The sequence below is a fragment of the Psittacula echo genome, assembly GCF_963264785.1.
Source record: "Psittacula echo genome assembly, chromosome: 3".
Classification (NCBI taxonomy): domain Eukaryota; kingdom Metazoa; phylum Chordata; class Aves; order Psittaciformes; family Psittacidae; genus Psittacula; species Psittacula echo.
This window is the reverse complement of record NC_137736.1, coordinates 96,222,205-96,238,676: the sequence shown is the minus strand read 5'-3', so window position 1 is coordinate 96,238,676 and position 16,472 is coordinate 96,222,205. Positions and strand designations below refer to the sequence as shown.

Below are 16,472 nucleotides of genomic sequence, written 5' to 3'. Positions count from 1 at the left end.
CTGACAAAGTCATGTATTTTTTAGCTCACAAAGTAGAACGAGATTCTATTTCATCTGATCTGACACTGGTATTAGAATCTTTGGTTTATAAGTTGATAAACCCTTGTGAAAATTAAATTTTCAATTGCACAATACCCTTTACAAAACATGATTAATGTAAAAAATTTTGTGTTTATATTTACTGTCTCATGAAACAGCAACAGCCTGAATTTTAACTAACAATTTCTGTACGTCAACAGCATGAAAAAACTTACCAGCACTTTGTGTCTTTGAAGGCTCATCTTCATCTAAGTGTTCAAAAGCAGTGACAAAATCATCCTCAATTGAAGAAACTGACTGATTAGTGTCATCATCTTCTCCATGGGATGTCTCTGTTTGCTGGTTTTGTGATGAGTTTATTTCCACTGCATATCTTATGCCTGCGGTATACTTGCTCAGCAAGGTAAATATACAATCAACTTTGATCCTTGGGAATGAAGGAGACAGTCTCATCACGCACAACACTTCAGGAAGCTGATTCTTGGAAAAGAAAGCAACAAGAAAACATACACAACCATCTTAGAATGATTTCAACTGTCAAGAGTAGGAGAGGATTCCTTCCATGCATTTTTATGAACAGTAAACTATTTCTACATATTTTAAAGGTAAGAAAATGAACGGAATAGTTTATGTCGAGTGATAGTTAAAATCACTCATTTTTTGTAACTTCTGAATTCTGAATAAATTATTGTAATAAAATAAACAAAAAAAAGGGTTGTGAATACAACCCTGATAATATGTACTCAAGAATATATTAAAGAATGAGTGTTAAAAATCTGTAGAGGAGGACAGTATTTCAAAGCATGTTTACACTGAATAGTACTTCAGTTTATAGAATACTTGTTTCTTCTTGGTATATTTTAACTTATAGACACAATAATTAAATTTAACATGCATGATTAGTAAATATGGCTGTAAGAAGTTTGCTTTAACAAGACTTAAAATGGGGAATAATATAATTAACATAATAATAATGAAAATAATATTGAAAATAATGGAAATCATATGATTAACAGCATTTGTAATTGTAAATAGTTTTTACTAAGGAAAGAGCCCACTGAGTTTACAAACACCTGACATATTTTTTGGCACCTCTGTTTCAAGAAGTCTGAGAGGATGAGAGCTGTATCTGAAAAGAGCAGAGATGGGTAACTTGACAAATTTCATCTTGGCAGTGAAAGGGACTATAACCTAGCAGAAGCATGGGATCAGTAACCTAATTAAATGTTTGTTACAGTTGAAAACACAGAGTTTATTTTGAGATTTTCTAACACTCATTCTAAAGAAACCACAGAAGCATAAAAACATTAATACCACTGTGGCCAAGATGGCCCAAAAACAAAAGCAAGACAAGGTGTGATATGACAAAGCTCTTTATGAAGCCAAATATGCTGCTTCTGTAATTAAAACACACAACAAAAAAATTTTTACCTGATGCTTCATGACATAAGGTTTTGCCAATGTTTTCTTTACGTCTTTTAGAAATATAACCTCATTTTCTTTTAATTTGCACAACTGGAGTGACTTCAGAACATCTGGTAGCTCTACAGAAACAGCTGCTAATTCCTGATTTTAATATACAAACACATTGAGAATACAAAGTGAAAAAATTAACACATAAATGATAATGGGTTTGATCTCATGTCCCCTCTAAATAGTAACAGCTGCTTATTTTGCTCAAGCTTCTCTTTTCTCCCCTATTTCTTACCCCATCACCCACTTATTCTCTCAAACTGAAGCATAAAGCTCATATAAACAAGCTTTAATTCAGTCCACACTCATCTCCAGCTCACTCTTCTACCAAAAGAAATTCCACTGTTTCTCATGGGCCAGAGGAGGCTAAGAAGTCACACAGAAGAATCTTGTAAGAACTGAAAAGCAGCTGTACATCCTACAAGATACACAACTAAAAAAGAAAACACTGAATTCAGCTAATAATGGTTCTCAAGAGACCTCTATATGCTCTTAGTGTACTTGGAAGAGTGTTAAAAAAACAGGGAAAAAAACAGAATTTATTTAAACATGATTTTGGGGAACACTTAGATTTACTTAATATAGAAAAGGCCTATAAAAGATTTATGACTTTTTAAACAACCTAAACACTACTGATCCATACGGTACAAAGCAAGTTTCCGTAAACCTATGCAGCCCAATTTTCTCTAAATTCCATCTAACTCTAGACAATACATAGTTCTTGCCCATACTTCAGAAAGTGTCCAGCACTATTAACGTTTGACTTATGAGCAACATTAACACAACTCTGAACACAAATGGATTCAGAGTTTCTAGCTTTCATTTTTAAACACTGGCAAACTATAACAGCAATCTCTATCTACTAAGATCTAAACAAAGTGTTTAACTGCACTTTAAAAATGTTATGGATTATACTGATAGGTAAAATGCACTGGAAGATTAAATTCTTAACATCTTACAATGGCACAGCACAACTCCACTAGTTTCCTACACTTCCCCTTTTAAAATAATGTTTCTTCATCTAACTCAGATGCAGAATAGTACCTTAAGGCATAACCATAAATACTGACTCTTGGTCTCTCACAAGGAATTCACAGCTAGTGATCAATAAAGTGGTAAGCTGTTCTAGCCCATTCTAATACAAAGACTGATCCATGTAATATTTTAAATACATATAATCATATTAAAATAATTATTTTAAACTTTTCAATGATATTTAAAACTTAGGGTTTAAAATGCTGAAGATGCATGCATTTCATTTCTTGAACACCAAAATTCCTTCATCTAGAAAACTAGGTACTACTTAGAAGTAACCATGAAGAAGATTATCTTGCAATAGATAGATATATACTGTACCTGCAAATGAGCAGTACCCATCTCTTCAGCAAAGCCTATAAATGTAATCTGTAAAATAAAAACATTAACATATTGAAGTACAGAAAAGAACTTTTGTTTTCTGCAGATATTGAAAAGTTAAAAATTCAGCAGGCTTTACCATAAAGCTTCATTCTAGTGCCACAAAAACCACACCTTAAGGTAGCATAGCTTGCTCAAACAGCTGCACACAGGCTTGTGTTATGAATAGTTAATATTATACTATTTGACTTGTGAAAGGTCAGACCAGACTAAAGAGTATATACAACATTTAAAACCCGCTATGTAGATTTTTTTCTAGTGGCCTATTGGCTGGTAAATGCTGAAGAACACATAAAAGCCTCATTATAATAAATAAACACAATTTTGCAAAGATCAGTGCTCATCTGTCCTTGCTTCAGGCTGGACATACATAAAACAGTTCCAGCCTGAAGTCTGTCCATGCTAACAAACTGTGATACACTTGGATATACTGAAGAAAGCATAATGCCAACGCATTATACAATTTACCATGTAAATTGATTAGCCTGAGGCCAAAACAGAACAGATTACTTAAGTCACAAGTTTGCACATAATACCCAAGTAGACAAATCCCAAAAGTAAAAGAATTAAAATATTCAACCTCAACAAAAAAAAAAAAAAAAAAAAAAAAAAAAAAAAAAAAAAAAAAAAGAGCCTTGTCAGGCTCAGGAACCTGTAATACATGAGAAATGTCAGCTTTATCTCAGGTTTTTGTGCTTGTGAACAGGAGAGATATTTTATCACACATTGTCCCTCTCTTCTGTCTACAGGTGTCTTGTATCGCTCAACATGAACAGATCAAAGAGTCAGCTACTACTCAAATTTTGTTTCACGTCATATATCCCCAGTTCTCACTTAGTATTTTCCTCATGACAAATCAGTAGGGTAACTGCATGGCCCACAAAAATCCCCCGGCATTTATTTTCAAAACAAGATTGTAAGAAAATAAATATTTTGCTTCAATTTTGTAGATACGGAATAAAGCACAAAGATTAAATACTTCCACTGATGTCTGGACTTTGATATGGCTTGGATTCAACTATTTCAGAGCACTCTGCAAAGACTGAGTTTTATGAATTCAAGCCACAGCTCACGCTAAATTTGTAGCAGCAACTCCAAGGTAGTCAGTTTGTTCTCAGATTTAAAAACAGCAAAGAACATTACTGTGTTTATAATCTCTTATTATTAACTGTTTCACTTGCTTGCTTATGCATACACAGAATCTCTGATAGGCACAGAGCTAGAAAAAGAAATGGCTGAAGAACAATTCTTTTTCCAACTGTATTTGAATTTTGATTTCATATTACTTCAATGTGTGACTGAAAAAAACAAACCCAAACCAAAAACAACAACAAAATTTTGTTTTAAATTGAAACCGCACTAAAATATGAAAAATTCTGACTTGTTTATTTCAAGGAGTCTCATGCTGGGAAGCTGCAGTGCCCCAGAAAAGATGTTCTTGTTTACATCCACTTATCCTTATTCCCATTATGACATCACAGATGAAACACAAATGAAACAATACTTCACAGTAACATTCCAAATAGCTCCAGACAAATTGCAGGTCACCAGCATCATATTCACTGTGTTAACTATGAAATGATCCCGTCTGAGCAGCGTGCCCTTCAACTTCTACATCTTGTATCTGCAAGACAACTTTTGGCTTCTGTGTCTTTTTATCTGCACAGTGCCTACAATATGAACTGAACTGTTCCACAGAAGATGCAAAATACTAAGCACAATACTAAAAATGCTTTAAGGGACTTTAAAGGACTTTTTTGAAGGACTTAGAAAAAAATAGTCCTCTTAAGAACATTTTGTTGCTGTTGGGGTTTTTTTTAAGAGTGTCTGTTCTTGTCTTTTCACATGCCATTTCCTCTTCCTCAAGATAATGATTTCAACCCTTTCCTTCTCCCATGGGATAACTCACTATGCAAGATAGGGCAGCATGCAGGAGTCACAGCTTCAAACAAATGAAGGCCAACCAGTCCATATGTACACTGATGGGCCAGCAGTTCGCTGTCAAAGAGACTATACCACTGCAGAGTCTGACTTTTTTGCCTCAGTGACAACACCGAGTTAGATTTCTTTATTGTGCCCAAACTCCAGTTTTCACAGAAAAATAATTATCTTTTAATACTTCAAACATGTCTGAAGTTAGTACACCAGTTCAAAAGTTGTTGGGGAGTAGGTCAGGAAGACAGGAAGGTGAACAGTCTGTAGAACAAGTCTTTCTTTAAACTAAAAACAGTGTATAAGACATTGTACTTGAAGGTTATCCTAACCCACAGGTACAGAGGAAATGAATCAAAATGGTACAAGAAAACCTAAATTCTGGGTTTTGTAAGTCTACATAATTATCTTTGCAGTCCTAATAACATTCTTTAACGTTACTCTGCATATAGGTGTCTTTCCCTGTATTTTCATTAAGAGAAAAAACCTGTTCTGTGGCAGGATATTGACCCTCTTATATTTCAACCAGAGGGCTCTTAATTGCTTGAGGTAATAAGTTAACTAAATATAGTCAGCTATCTTTCTCCATAGGGGCCATTATTACAGGCATATAAAACTTGTTGCCAGGTATCTGTAAGGTATTTGCTAAAAGTCAGAAAAAAAAAAAAAAAACAAACCAAAAAACAGGAGGGGGCCAATGTTTGAAGAGCTTCATAGATCCTAGAGCATGATCTGTCTGAACAGACACAGACAAGGTTTTGCCCACTCCTCCACCGCTTAGCTCTTCTTCCTTACCTCTAATCCGTCACAGCTCTTCATCTTTCACAAATTCAGCTTCTTGCCAGCCCCCCAACATCACAGCCTCACCATCCATCCAGTCCCAAAAATCCTGGTGTTATCCAGGAAACCCTTACTCATCTCTGCAGGTCACACAATCCACCTTTTCCCTTCCTCCTGCTACTCATTTTCCAGCTAGCAGTCTTTCCTAACAACTTCCTTAGTCTTTTTTTGCTTCATTTCTCCCCATCTCAGCCCCTCCACCTGGCCAGTTCAGGTCATCCTCTCCTTCTCTAAGCTCCTCATTAGGCCTGTCAACTACTAACTCAGTAGTCTTCAGAGATACATGGTACACATTGCTTCTCACTTTCTTCTTTTCCCTTTGGAGAAGCTGCTGTTTGTCTTGTATGTCAAACAGGTCTAGTCATTTGTCCTTACGGCTTGAGATTTACCTAGCAAGTCCTGCAATCTGTCTAGGTCTGCTTCTCTCCAGACCTTATCCAGCTTTTGGCCCACCTGTATTAAAGTAAAGAAAGTCTACATCTGCAATATTGAGACTTTAGATGTTAGTGCTGAGCACTAGGCAAAAAAGAGCAATCGCTAACTTTTACCTTCAGACCTGTATCCAAATATTCTACTACTTTGTTAAGATAAAACCTCAATTACAGGAGTGCTCACAAATGTAGTACACCCAGTTGTACAATTCCTACAAAAGCATTTCCACATTTTGGTTTTAGTTTCACAATCCTACAAAGCAGAGAAATGTCATATTGAAGTCTCACAGCGCTTTTCAAGACTACAGTGACGGAATTCATGATGGAATTCAAGAGGGGATACAGATTTTACAGCCAGTAACTTGCAGCATTGTCCACACTTATCATTCTGCAACTTCCCATACTGCTTCAAGCTAAACTGTAGTCACATCATAGCCACAAAATATATACAAATGGTCAGTTTATGCCAAACCTCAATAAAATTTTCTTGTTCTTCCCGATTTAGACATTCTTCTGATGATACACTGCATAATGCTTTTCTGCTGTGCAGCAGTGACTTCATAGAGTGCAGTACAGCTTCACCAAAACTCTGAAAAACAATGAAAAAATATAAGAAAAAAAAAAAGCATTTTCAGTTTTGGATACAGGGTACATCCATCTATCCCCTGCCCCCCACAGGCTTAAGTACTATTTCAAATTATTTTGTACATAAATCGCCAGGTTTTAAGTTTACGTTTATTTCAGGACATGGAACTGAAACATCTGTTTTCTTCAAGCAATATTTTTATTCCAAAAGTTAACAATTTAGTATTAATTAAAAAAAAAAAAAAGGTGAGAACATGCAGAATTAGAAAAAGAAACAGATGAATCCAAGAAGAAATCTAAGCCCCACCTATTCCTTTCATCAAAGCCTGCACATGGAACTTTTCCATCAGCTTTTCCTCAAAAAGAATGAAAAGCAAATTTACCCAAGAAAAGTAATGGAGGTGAGTTTAAAAGAGGGAATAAAAACAAACAAAAAAACTTCATAAGAAAATCCACACACATTCTCCTTTCCCATTCCTTGAAGAATACGAAACAACTGTAACTTAATCCCATGTAAATATATGCAAACACCCACACATGGCTAAAAAAGGCTTAAGCATCTAAGACTTCTCTCAGTGTAACAAAAGAGCAGCTGAACAGAAGAATTATCAGCACTGGTATCTGATAATCTGAACAGCACAAGATGACAGAACAACAAAAACAGGTTCACTCAGCTTAAAAAAAAGACAACATCCTCTCACTTGCTTTAGGAAGTTAGAAACCTATTGGTTTTTATTTTAAATTTATTACTTCTCTAGTAAGTGGTAAGGCTAAAAAGAATATAAGATCATGATATGGTTAAAAACTGTTCATCCAGTTATTTATTCTCTACACGACTACCCTGTTAAAATGAAGTGAGAAACAGTGTGCCCAACTCCGCATAGCTTCTTAAAACAACAGCAGAAGTGCTAGATAGACAAATTTAGTCAGTGCTTTGCATTTCTGATACTCCCATAGCAAAAACAATCCCTTTATGATAAAAAGTGATCCTATGTATCATATAAACCTCAAGAAAGATTTATTTTTCCCTGTAGAAAAAAAAAAAAAAGGTGTCGAGTACCACCACATGGGAAGCCAATTTATGGCCAGTGTCACCATGCTCATGACAATAAAAAAATCAGGAATTAAAGCAGTCAACACAGTCATTTTTACAGAAAAGTAACAGCTGAACTATTTCAAAATACCTTTTAGGCAGTTACTGGGTCATTTGAAATAAATTAAGTGTTCATCTAATTTCCATTTTAATCTATTTCGTTATCCCAACTTCTAGTTGTAATTTATCTCCATGTTTCAGTAATATATCCTTGTGCTTTCCAAAGCATGCTGACAGTGTCCTTTCCTAGCATGCTGACAGTGTCCTTTCCTTTGATTCTGGATCTTCCAAATCTACAGGTGGCTGCAACACCAATACTGCTCAAAGACTCCACCAGTAATTCCTCTTTCTCATACAAAAGTCACTCATGAAACCAAACCAGCATGTTGAAATGCCTCATTTTCAGCTTCTACAATAATTCTATCAGTGCTCAAAATAGTGAGAAAAAATATTCATACAATGTGACCTGATAATCCTTTGCAGGCCAACAGTGACCCAGACTGAGAAGGACTCATCATTATTCTCTAGTAGTTAGGTTTTCTAAGGCTACAAGCTATTAAACTATTATACACCTTATCTATAAGCAAGTACTCTTCCCTAGTTTTTAACATCCTGAGGAGCAGGACAGGTAACTAGAACAGGAGTATCGTATCAGGGACTATTGAGGTGAAGGAAAATTGAAGATTCTGGATGTGGAAATTAACAGGCATAATACATACATAGAGAAAAGACCTTATCTATCTAGACTTACATAGATTATTTACACTTAAATAATGAAATATATGACGAATTAATGAAACCAGAAAAAGACGACTTTAGTGAATAAGCTGTTTCATTTGCTCAAATGGAGATTGCAAAGGGGTTTTTTGGAGGGTAGAGAAGATTTAGGTCAGTAACCCAGTAACCAGCTTTTTCAAAATTTATCTTGAGACTGAAGTCAAGCATCATCACGGTTAATAAATTTAAAAAGTAAAAAAAAGAAAAATAAATATGTAGATAAAATCTGATGATAATTCAAGTAAGCAGGTGTCACCAGCTGACAGGAAGAATAGCAAATTGTACAAGAACAACTTGCATTTTAAAATACTCTCACATTGTGCAATTGTAGGAAGCACAAAGTTATGTCCTTAAAAACTAAAAGCAACCTTTAAAATAGAATTGTGAATTCACAGCCTGGGAAATAAAAGATCCGAGTTGACTTCTTGTTGATCATGATATAGCAATGAATGGTCAATGTGATACAGAAAATAGAAAACATGACCCCAGTACACATGCTTTAGGGAAAGAACTGACATCAGAGTCACTGAGAAGGACATCCTGTGTAATTGCACATACAGTATCATCCACATGTAAAAAGAAGATTAACTAACAACAAGCACAGAAAGTAGGACTATGAAGGATAATCACTGGAATGCAGAGGCTTTCATATAAAAGCAGACTAAAATCTTAGTTTACACAGTTTCCAAAAACCAAGGATGACAGAGGACAGATCGCCAACTGCAAAAACATCACGAGGGTGAACATCAGCAACAGACAAAAAATATTCAGGCTGATGAACAGTGACATCCATGAAGAAATAGGTGTGAATTTGCTCTGAATAGCTTCAGCCTGGTATTCATATTACAGCAGTGTGGTTCAAAAAGAAACCACATTAAATGGGTTTTTTTTAATCTCTCCTCATTAATTGTCAGACTATATTTAATGACTTCTTCAAATTGTTACCAAAACAGTGCTTGTGACAGCAAAGGATTTCAAAGAAATCCTCCTATCCTATACACAACAATGAAAGTAAGTTCTCTCAAAGCTCCAGTCTAGGAGACATGGTATTAAAAACTGAAAATCAGCAAGTTCCCAAGAATATCATATCTCAGTTTAGGTAAGGACAAGAGATCATCTTATACAAAAGAATGCCATTTGTTTGTATAAATAGTACAACTTCTTCCAATATACATTAACATACAGGGGAAAAAAAACCAAACAAAACAACAACCAAGCAATCTATAAAGCTCTACTTCCTAGGCCTGTGTATTTCTTCCTCTAAAATTCTAAAGTAACATGTCTTGCAAGAATTCCTATTTCAGTCGAAGCACAGATTTCACACTTACGTGTATTTGAATGAGACAGACTTGAAGAATGAAAACCTCTAGCTCAAATGAGCAATTCAAAGTTTTGCATTGTCTCCTTTGTGGCCAGCAAATCAAGAAGTCATTATGGATCCTTCACAGTATACTGGAGGAAACTCTATACTAATGAATTGTTTTAAAACAACTGCTCTCTCACATTTCAAACAACCCACAAACATGTAAGGAGCCATGATCTGCAAAGAAATCAAGTCCAGTGCTGGAGAGTGGTATTTAATATTTACTCTGCTCTTGCATAACAAAGAAGCTATTCCTGATTTCATGTGCTGTAAGATTTAAATTGACTAAATATCTTGAAGTCATTTTGTAAAAATGGAAACTTAGGCTTTAAATATGCATACACAGCCATGAACTGATTTTTAAGAGCTACTACTGCAATAACTCCAGTTAAGTACTGCAAAGACGACATGAATCAGACTGCAAGCTGTGATTCAACAGAAGATGAAACAGTGTGATTCTGACCACCCTACTGTCTGTGTCTGTGAGAAAGAATCGAAGTTCCACACTATAATCTAAATAGCTGCCCCTCAGGGAAACATGAAGAGACCAAAACACTGGAGTCTGGCTGGATGAAAATGAAGAATTCTGCAATACAATCAAGAAGGGTCAAATTCATATTCCTAGAGCCACACAGTCCAGAATGCTCATTGGAATTAATGGAGCAGTTCACAGAGCTAACATTTTAGGCACCCATTAGAATCAGTGAGGAATCACTGGCACTGACATTGCTAGAAAGATGTTTTGCAACCCCAAAGATCTAAAAACCTAGGGGGAGTTTGTTGTTTGTTTATTAAATCGAAGAGGAAAAACAAATAAAGGGCAGGCTGAAAAAGTCCTTTAAAATCCACTTTATATTCAGATTAAGAATGCAAAATTACTGTGGTTACAGAACTCTCTTTGAGCTGCAGATTTCTCATAAACCAGTAAAATAAAAGGTTTTATAGCATCTGTCTTACAGTGAAAGAATATCACCCACTATTACAAATTGCTTAATGTATGGCAGTTACTTCATATCAAGACCCGGAACAACCGTTTACTTGCCCGGCAGTTCATAATGCTTACCTTTGCATTCAGGCAGTTTCTACAGGATATATATCATAGACACAGCTTCCTTAACCCAAAGAAAATCTACTTATGGAATAAAAGATTGTAATTTTCATGTGATAAGATACTTCTTTTGTCAGTTTCTCCTCTTAAGCATTTCACGCAGTTGTGCAAGTAAAGAATCCATTAGTAACCCAGAAAGACCTAGAAAAATACTCATCTGTATTCAACTACTTCAAGAAGTACGATTGAATAAATTTGTTCTTTCAGGGTAAACTGCAACTTTCATTTGAGTAAGCGCTTACGGAAGTTGCAAGAAAATTTGAGGACTATTTATGTTCTCCAAGCTAAAGTGACAAATCTTAAAAGAATACACACATGAATACTGTTTAAAAATAAAACAACCAACACTAACCGCTTTCACAAATGCTAGACATATTTTCACCAAAGTACTGCCTTGAAGTTCATGTAAACACAAGAATAAGATAGTCAAAAAAACACGATCTGATGATAAAGATAGTACAACAAGCCCTAATATGGACTTTACGGAAGTTTTTAATTAACACTATATATTTATATTTTATTACATATAACTTGAAAAATCAAAATAAAAAGCTATACTCCAATAAACAAGGCAAATTTTAGCAAATACATCATTTTATCATACCACCTTAAAACTACAGGCAAAGCCAAAAGCATGCACCTTTTCCTTAAATTATTCTGTCTCCCAGTTCAACTACGCTAAAAATGTTAAAGCATACAGCAAAAGCAGCTCTTTTGCCTCCTTGTTAGACAACCAAAATTAAAACATATAAAGAAAAAAAAATTCCCAAAAAACCCAAGAAACCCAACCAAACCTACCAGTCCACTTGGTTCATTACTAGACTGCTGCAATGAAGATCACAAAGCTCTAACATTTTTTTTTTATTACATACAGATAATTACCTTTTTCACAGACATTCTTGGTTTCATCCGGTTGCCCTGAGCCCTGGCATAGAGATCCATGATTTTACCAATCTTTGTACTCGATGAACGAAGTCAGCTCAAAAACACCTACGAAAAACATTTATACTTGATTTTATGTTTCCCCACTTAGTTTGTATACATTCTGCAAATGCAAGTAGCCAGAACAAACACCAATAAAAGCATTTTAAAACTGAGAAAGATTAAGCAGCACACCATCCATGCTGATTGCTGCCTTAATGATTTTTAAAATTATGCACGAAATGTAAAATATACACCTTACAGTTAGTTCCAACTTATTTTTTTAGCTACATTTCAAGGCTGCATGGGGCGGGGAAGGATGGGGGGGGTTAAACAAGGACACAGGACAGACATTAAATATTGTTTCACTAATTGCTGTCACTCCGGTGACATTTATCAGCTGATTCCTGTAACACACAATGCACTGGAACTACCATTCAACAATCTTGAGAGGAAAATATACTACTTATCCACTCCACTAGCTGGCCTATTTATTCCTATCAACTACACTACACAAAAACACATGTGACTCCTGTTCAGGCTACCATGTATCAACAGTCTTGTTCTCTGGCACTGCTCTAAACAGACCTGTCTTTGCTGGCAAAACACAGGTGACCAAAGACATACTTAGCAGCACTCTTCAACCTCACCAAAATAGGTCAGAAGTTTCTGCTTGAGACAGCTACCCTTCTTGATCTGAAGTTTAATTCTAACAACAAAAACAAAAAAAAAAAGCCATGAAATAAGTTTTTCAAGTTTCCCTTCTTAATCACAAGCAATGAAATGAAACAAAATAATCTAGTTAGGTTTATTAATCTCTACATCCCCCAAAACAGGCAATAAATTAATAATGACAGAAACCATGTGTGGGGCTTTTAAGTACTATATAATTTTTAATACTTCAACTTTTCCCATGGTCACACAATTTAGCCAGGAAAAAAAAACTCCTAGACTGTTCAAAATAAACCAGGTACGAAGCAAATGCACGTAAAAATGACTGCAAAATAAAAAATAAATACCAAAAGTATAGCTCTCCTTTCCAGAACTGACTGGCTTGGTTTGCTTGATCCCATCTCAAGCCCACATTTAACCTTTATATGGGAAAGAAATCTTTATATGGGCTTGTTCTTGAGTATATATAATTTAAATAAGAAGATGAGTAGTGGCATCAAGTAACTGTATTCTTAATCTTCCCCCACCCTCTCCCCTGGCACCTATAAAAGGAAAATCTCAAGAATGCAATCGCAAGAGATTATTAAGTACAGCTATTCACATTCCACTCTGATTTCTGCTTTCCTTCGTAACAATGAACTTGCTAGAATCTTAGAAAAAGAGTTATACTTGTATAAATAAACTGCAACATTTTCTTTCTGGAGCACAGCATCTCTCTTAACTGGTGTCTGAAGCTTGGAAAATTACGACAACAACAGGAAGCAGCTTGGTACATATTAAACAGATTATATATATTAAACATAATAAATATAAATAAAAAACTCAAGTTATAGTAAAATTATCTGGATGGAAGATTATAAAAACCACAACGACGCTTAAGACTTCTGCATTTTAAAAAAATAAAAAAAATCCATTAAACAGTATCAAGCAATGAGAGAAACACCACCTCACTTGTCCCTACCACTGTACCTTAAATGGCTAATCCACCCTCTTAATCTAATCATATCAGGGAAATACTATTAGACACATCCTTGTCCTAAGACAACCCACCTGTGGGAAAACCTGGTTCTCCCACACGATCAAGTCAATTACTTGAGCTCTACATTTCTGGATTGATCACTCCTTGCAGCAATTTTAACAAAGCCCAGCACACCAAAATCATGAAGATGACTTTATAACCGTGTTGAGTTCCACAGTATTTATTCAGGCACAGTTACACTGCCTTGTTGTAGGCAGTAGGCTTGTTCCTGTGGCATCAGCTAGTAAACTCTGGAGACCCAGGCATTATCACAGAGCCTCCTGCAGTGTCACCTACCTCATAAAACCAACAGACTTGTACATCACAGTACAAAGACTCTGAAAACTGCTGTATAGAAACTGTACTACCTTATCAGCATTAAACCATAACTATTTTGTCTTGTCTGCATCCTGTCCTTTGGTAGTTGAATTATACACAGGTTCGCCCCATCACCTTTAGCATCTCAGCTCTCCATCATCAATTTCAGAGATATCTGAAGGGTTCCACTTGTCCAACAAGACAACCCAAAAGTATTCTTTTTAATATATAAAATCATTATCCATTTTCAAAAGAACAATGGTCAATACCAAAACTGTGAAACTAACTGCAAAAGGAAGTGAAAGCACTATCAAACAAAACAGCCTGGAAATAGCTCATTTCTTGTGTAAATAAAACCTACCATTTAAAATTATTTTCACTTCTGCATATTGTGTTTGACTATTAAATTTAATTTCCTCCTACTGTAAACTCAAAAAAGGGGGAATAAAAGGCGGAAGTATCAGCTGTAAGAGGAACAGGACTTTCCTGTTACTAAATAACTATCAGTAGACATCTAAAAAAAAAATACAAAAAAATTGATCATGAGAGTAATTAATAAATACCCACACTAAGTTTAACCATCTCTACCTTTCTAAGCAAGTTAGATCACCCTTAAACACACAGCATGGGCAACAAATAGGAGGCACTGGTAGCCTCCATGCTGCTAGAAAGCTATAGCCTAGTTGCCATTACTCAAACTTGGTGGTACCAACCAAGATAGGTGGGACCTGACGAGATTCATCCCAGAGTCCCGAAGGAACAGGCTGATGTAATCGCCAAGCCACATTCCATGATATTTGAAAAGCCATGGCAGTCAAGGGAATTCCCTTGTTACTGGAAAGAGGGCAATATCACACCCTTTTAAAAACCATAGAAAGCAGGACCCTGTGAACTAGCAATCTACCAGTGTCACCTCTGTGCCTGGGAAGATCACAGAACAGATCCTCCTAGGAGCCATGCTAAGGCACAAAGAGGACAGAGAGGTGACTCGAGCAAGAAGCACAGCTTCACCAAGGGCAAGCCCTGCCTGACCAACCCAGTGGCCTTTTATGACAGAGTGACTAGATCAGTGAACAAGCAAAAAGCTAGCCATCTGTCTGGACTCCTGTAAAGCCTTTGACACAACCCCCCCATGATACCCTTCTCCCTGAATTGGAGATATGGATTTAATAGATGAGCTATTTGGTGGATAAGGAACTGGCTGGCTGGTCACACGCAGAGGGTTATGATCAAGGGCTCAATGTTTAGATGGAGATTAGTGACAAGTGGTGCCCTTCGAGGATCTGTATCGGGTCTAAGTACTCTTTAGTATCTTATCAATGCACAGACAGTGGCATTGAGTGCACCCTCAGCAAGTTTGCAGATGAACCAAACTGAGGGGTGTGGTTGATACACCTGAGGGACGGGATGCCATCCAGAGGGACTTGGACAAGCTGGAGAAGTAGGCCCATGCAAACCTCATGAGGTCAAACAAGGCAAAGTGCAAGGTCCTGCACCTGGGTCGGGGCAACCACCAATATCAACACAGGCTGGGGGATGAAGGGATTGAGAGCAGCTCAGTACAGAAAGACTTGGCTGGTACTGGTCTATAAAAAGCTGGAGATGAGTCGACAATGCACTTGCAACTCAGAAAGCCAACTGTATCCTGGGATGCATCAAAACAGAGCATGGCTAGCAGGCTGACAGAGGCGATTCTCCCCCTCCACTTCACTCTGGTGAGACCCCACCTAGAGTACTGTGCTCAGCTCTGGAGTCCTCACCACAGGAAAAACATGGACCTGTTGGAGCATGTCCAGAGAAGGGCCACCAAAATGATTAGAGGGTTGTAGCACCTCTCCTAAGAAGACAGGGCTGAGAGAGTTGGGTTTGTTCAGCCTGGAGAAGAGAAGGCCCCAGGGAGACCTTATTGCGGCCTTTTGATATTTAAAGTGGGCTCGTAAGAAAGGTGGGAACAAACTTTTTAGCAGGGCCTGTAGTGATAGAACAAGGGGTAATAGCTTTAAGGAAGAAATTTTTTACAATGAAAGAGGAGAAACACTAGAACTGTTTGCCCAGAGAGGTGGTAGATGCCCCATCCCTGGAGACATTCAAGGTCAGGCTGGACAGGTTCTGAGCAACCTGATCCAGTGGATGGTGTCCCTGCTCACTGCAGAGGGGTTGAAGTAGACGACCTTTAAATGTCCCTTCCAACTCAAAACATTCTACGATTCTACAAATCCATTTTTCCAGTGATTTGCTGAGAAAACCCCTCTTTATCGGACCATGCAGTAAGCATTTACTTGGCCTTTCCAATCTTGTTTGAATATATGTACGGACCAAATTAAATAATCAGCTTAATAGAACACAACAGGAATTTTGTCACAGATTCCATCTCTTTGTATAAATTTATTCTATGCCTAAATTTATTAAGTCAGTGTGTACTGACAATCATCTGGCAGAAACGGATAAAATTGATCCTTTTTCTGTAAAGTGTAAATGTGCTAAGT

General features: G+C 36.6%; 1 protein-coding gene across 1 annotated transcript in view; it reads right to left on the bottom strand.

Annotated features, from left to right (window-relative positions):
- AKAP11 (A-kinase anchoring protein 11) overlaps positions 1–12,175 on the bottom strand; it is a 33,409-nt gene extending 21,234 nt beyond the window's left edge. Inside the window, exons 1-5 of the mRNA XM_080612356.1 lie at positions 11,940–12,175; positions 6,604–6,720; positions 2,869–2,916; positions 1,471–1,605; positions 255–519 (exon numbers count right to left, since the gene is read on the bottom strand). Of these exons, the coding sequence (XP_080468482.1) occupies positions 255–519; positions 1,471–1,605; positions 2,869–2,916; positions 6,604–6,720; positions 11,940–11,999 (625 nt within the window). The 5' untranslated portion in view covers positions 12,000–12,175. The remainder of the gene's footprint in view (positions 1–254; positions 520–1,470; positions 1,606–2,868; positions 2,917–6,603; positions 6,721–11,939) is intronic.
- Positions 12,176–16,472: the final 4,297 nt, after the last annotated feature.